This window comes from Phyllostomus hastatus, unplaced genomic scaffold, assembly GCF_019186645.2.
Source record: "Phyllostomus hastatus isolate PE091 unplaced genomic scaffold, TTU_PhHast_1.1 phas_scaffold_39, whole genome shotgun sequence".
In the NCBI taxonomy this organism is placed as follows: Eukaryota; Metazoa; Chordata; class Mammalia; order Chiroptera; family Phyllostomidae; genus Phyllostomus; species Phyllostomus hastatus.
In genome coordinates, this window is record NW_025334028.1 from 22,827,373 (window position 1) to 22,831,310 (window position 3,938).

Consider the following 3,938-nt stretch of genomic DNA (forward strand, 5'->3'; position numbering starts at 1 on the left):
CCTATAAAACTTGCCCCATTCCAGTTCCTGCTAAAGTTTTAAAATCTTTAGTAGCTAATAACATAATATTAAAAAATTACAGTTGGGCCACCTATTGATCTAGAGAATTCAACTTAATTTCTCAATAAGAAATATGCTTAATTTATTATTGCTGGATGATGCCTATTCGAAAGATGTTTCTAATACAATCAAGCAAATTTAAGACACAACTAGTTGGGGTATGACCTTTATTGAGCTTATCCACTGGAGTGGAAATAATGTCTGTACAAAACCAAATGTTTGTTACTATAACTTCTGCATCACAATTAAAATCCAAACAGTTTTTTTAAAAACAGTCAACTCAATCAAAACCCACTACTTCAGAATCAATAGCTTCTTTGAAGCCACAGTAACACTTAAATATGGTTAAGACTCGAATGCAGAAATTTGGTTGGTTGGAATGCTAATTAAACTTCCAACTTGCTCAAATAGAATTACAAAAAGGCAAAATTGTGTTTTTCACAGAGATACAGTCCACTGGAATCACCAACACTGGACAGCTGTTAGAGTATTTAGAGTCCTGAGATAATAAGAAATCCCGGCATCCTTTAGACAGTCTTCTGTTGCCCTTTCTTCCCAATCAGAGATTTGTGGATGTGTGGAATGACACCTAGGAGAGGAACAGAAATTTTATGTTTTAGTACGTATTTTATACACTATATTTAAACCAGGACCGTTTACTGTTCAACTTGGAAGACATCTTTAAATGTGAAGAATGATCCCCAAAAATAAATCATTTCTGTATGATTTATTTTTTAATAGTTTATTTTTTAATCATACAAACAGTATGATTGTATGTCAGTGAATTAAGATTAAAAATTACTTTTTAGATTACTTTTAGATTAAAAATTACTAATGGTAATTTTTTAAAACAATTATTTTCTCTAAAGAAATTTAAAGCAAAATTTTAGTATTTACATACCACCACCAGCAATTGTAGCCTTGATGAGAGAGTCCAATTCTTCATCTCCACGAATAGCAAGTTGCAAATGACGAGGGGTAATACGCTTTACCTTTAAGTCTTTTGATGCATTTCCTGCCAATTCAAGTACCTAGAAGGCAGGGGCTAACCAATCAGTCTCTTTCCAACCCTTGTTTAGGCCAAGATCCAAAGAACTGAACCTTCATGAACGTAAATCTATCAATTGTCTCCCTCCTGCCTCCACTACCTCAATGTCAGGATAGCATAAACTATAAAGGGGGCACGCAATTTTATTTCCAAGAGTGGCTCAAGCTCAGTATGATCCCTTAATGATCACCAGCTCCCTCTAGCGTTCTCGCCGCGTTTAGGGCCTTCGAGTTTTCTTGCATCACTTTCCTCCTTCCCTCTCACCACCTACACCCGCACGCCCCACCGCCAAACCTTTTCAGATTATAGGCGTACACCCATTTACCTCTGCGGTGAGGTACTCCAGAATGGCTGCGCTGTACACAGCAGCAGTCGCGCCCACACGTCCATGGCTGGTCGTCCTAGATTTCAGGTGCCGATGAATACGGCCCACCGGAAACTTAATTTTAAGCACAAACAAATGGACAAAAATATGAATCAAAGATGATAAAAATTACACGCGAGCCAAAGCAAGTGGCAAGGACACTAGTGCAGCAACGCTCACCCGTATCCACACACGTGATCTTCCCCCCTCCCCGATATTTATCGTATGGGCAGAACAAGTCGCGACACCGCATCACCCACGCAAAGACGAAACGCCCATTTAGAGCGATGATAAACAATAAAGGAGGAGAAAAGAAAAACGTCACGATTCCCAGACTGTACCGAACCACTGACCTGCAAACCGGCTCTCTGCGAGCGGGAAACCGCCTTTGTCTTGGCCTTTCCGGAGTCTTTCCCAGCCTTACCGCCAGCCTACGGCGCGCACACGCCCGCGAGGAAGAAGGAACGGAGAATATAGGATTACCAGGGAGGCGCGCCCCTCCCCCACCGCGGCGCGGCCCGGGCGCGAGCGCGCCCCCGTGCTCCGCCGGGGTCTCCGGTACGCCGCGCGCCGCAAGGGCGACCCCGCCTGCACGGACCCCGCCTGCACGCCCCCCGCTGCGCGCCCGTCGGGGCCGCGCGCCCCCGTCCGCTTGTTGGCCACCCGCTGGCCCCCAGCGGCACTGCGCGCGCCACCCAACCGTCGCCGCCTGCTGCGAGATCGGAGGAGGCTGCGCTCGCCACCGACAAATCACCTCCCCCCCGCTCTTCCAAATCCTATCTCCGCGCGTTCCCAACCGTCGCCACTTCACCCTCATCTCCGTGTGTAACGGGTTTTTCTCCGCAGGCAAAAACCCGCGGAGCCTTCAAGAGCCTCTGAGAAGTTTACCATTTCGAATTCTGCTGAAGCTCAATCAAGCAAGGCAGAGAAAGGACTAGTCAGACACCCAGCGAGATCCCACCGCCTACTCCGTCGCACCGCGATTCAAACTGCGCTGTCTCCCGCCTTCCCCGCTCCCTTTATACTGCAGAATGTTCCCTCATCCGGGAACTCGGATTGCTCATCCCACCAATGGCTGCCATCCGCCCTGGGGACGCGTCCTTGAGGCTTCAGCCAATGAGCAAACGGAGGAAAAGGCGGAGGGGCGGGCGCTTCGTAGCTCGAACCGCTATTGGGACGAGAGGGGGGGGAGGGGGGAGAGGGCGGAGGGATAGGAACCGGAGAGAAGGGCACCGCGGCGGGAGGAAAGAAACTGAGCGAGCTACACTGCTGGAACGAGGACACGGTCTGCTAGTGGTCACGTGTCTGGGAGGAGGAGCTGAGGGACTTTGGGGAGGACCACGCAGTAGCGCCCCCTGGTCTCCTAGCCGGGTTCCGGTGGCCACGCGAAGTCGCCTCCGGGTCTAGCATTCCCTCCTTCCTGTTCCCCCCCACCCCACTCATACACCCCGTCGCACAACAGTCAGACCCACTTCGTTCAACCTTCTTCCGGAGCACCCTCCTCCTCGCCCCATTATAAGTCCCTTGAGTTTGACAGGTGGCGCGAATGCGTCTTGTGAGAGGAGTCCGGACTCCTCCTCCGTAGAGGTTTTGCGTTATTACACGTTAGGCGAGTCCCCAGCCACCGTGTAGTCAAGACCCTGTGCCCCCACTTCCTTTTCAGCAGTATCTCCCACCTCTTCCTTTTTCACTACTTTTGAAACTCCCGACGGGACAATTACACGGGAACAAACAGCGTAGCAAAGTCACCTCTCTGGACACAAAAGACCTTTTGGTCTTCGCACAGAAGGCTTGGGGTGAGACGCTACTGTTTTCTTTAATCAGATAGTAAACTAGATTTTCCTGGACTACCCATCAGTGCGTTCCACCCATACTCTGGTGTTTAACGTTGATTGATACTTTAAAGTTATTATGTGTCCATTTTTCTATACTAAACATTTTGCTACATGACAAATGACAATTGTTAACATGTGTCGTTGGGTAACTTCTACTGTGATTCAGAGGTAGTTGCAAGATGGTCCATATAACAAATTGCAAATAGTGGGCTTAAAAATTAGTACTCTACACACAGTACTAGAATAATGCCAGTTATTTAGTCTTCCAATTAACACCTGTGTACATCTCTAGCTGCTTGGAGATACTAGTAATCTAAATCTTTCATATTTGTAGTGTTTATTGGTTTATTACATTTAATATTTCCTATGTGATGATATTTTGAAATATGTACTCTTAAGTACTTTGGATTGGGTTTCAATTTGAAGGCTCTTTAAATTAGAAAACCTCCCTATTTCAAGGAATTTAGTATTTATTTTCTAAATTCTAGAAAAGAGGTTCCCAATAATTTTGACAGAGTCTTCTTACTTCTTCCCCTTGGTACTGAAGAATTCTTATGACGTAATCAATAGTAAGAGTTAATCAGTTCCCCCACTGAACTGATGTAATGACAATAAAAAGCAATGAAACCTA

The 3,938-nt window shown here is 46.5% G+C and overlaps 1 protein-coding gene across 1 annotated transcript; it reads right to left on the bottom strand.

Annotated features, from left to right (window-relative positions):
* Positions 1–210: 210 nt before the first annotated feature.
* Positions 211–2,514, bottom strand: LOC123806815 (histone H2A.Z). The gene is made up of 5 exons (XM_045820182.1): positions 2,361–2,514; positions 1,826–1,903; positions 1,434–1,547; positions 962–1,091; positions 211–649 (listed from the first exon to the last, which is right to left on the bottom strand). The coding sequence occupies exons 1-5, from the start codon at positions 2,361–2,363 to the stop codon at positions 588–590; spliced, it is 387 nt and encodes a 128-aa protein (XP_045676138.1). The 5' UTR covers positions 2,364–2,514; the 3' UTR covers positions 211–587.
* Between the last annotated feature and the right edge of the window lie 1,424 nt (positions 2,515–3,938).

Coding starts and splice junctions, on each gene's coding strand:
- LOC123806815 (XM_045820182.1), bottom strand. Junction 1,548..1,825: donor CGCAGAGAGCCGGTTTGCAG/GTCAGTGGTTCG, acceptor CTTAAAATTAAG/TTTCCGGTGGGCCGTATTCA. Junction 1,092..1,433: donor TGGAGTACCTCACCGCAGAG/GTAAATGGGTGT, acceptor CCTGCCTTCTAG/GTACTTGAATTGGCAGGAAA.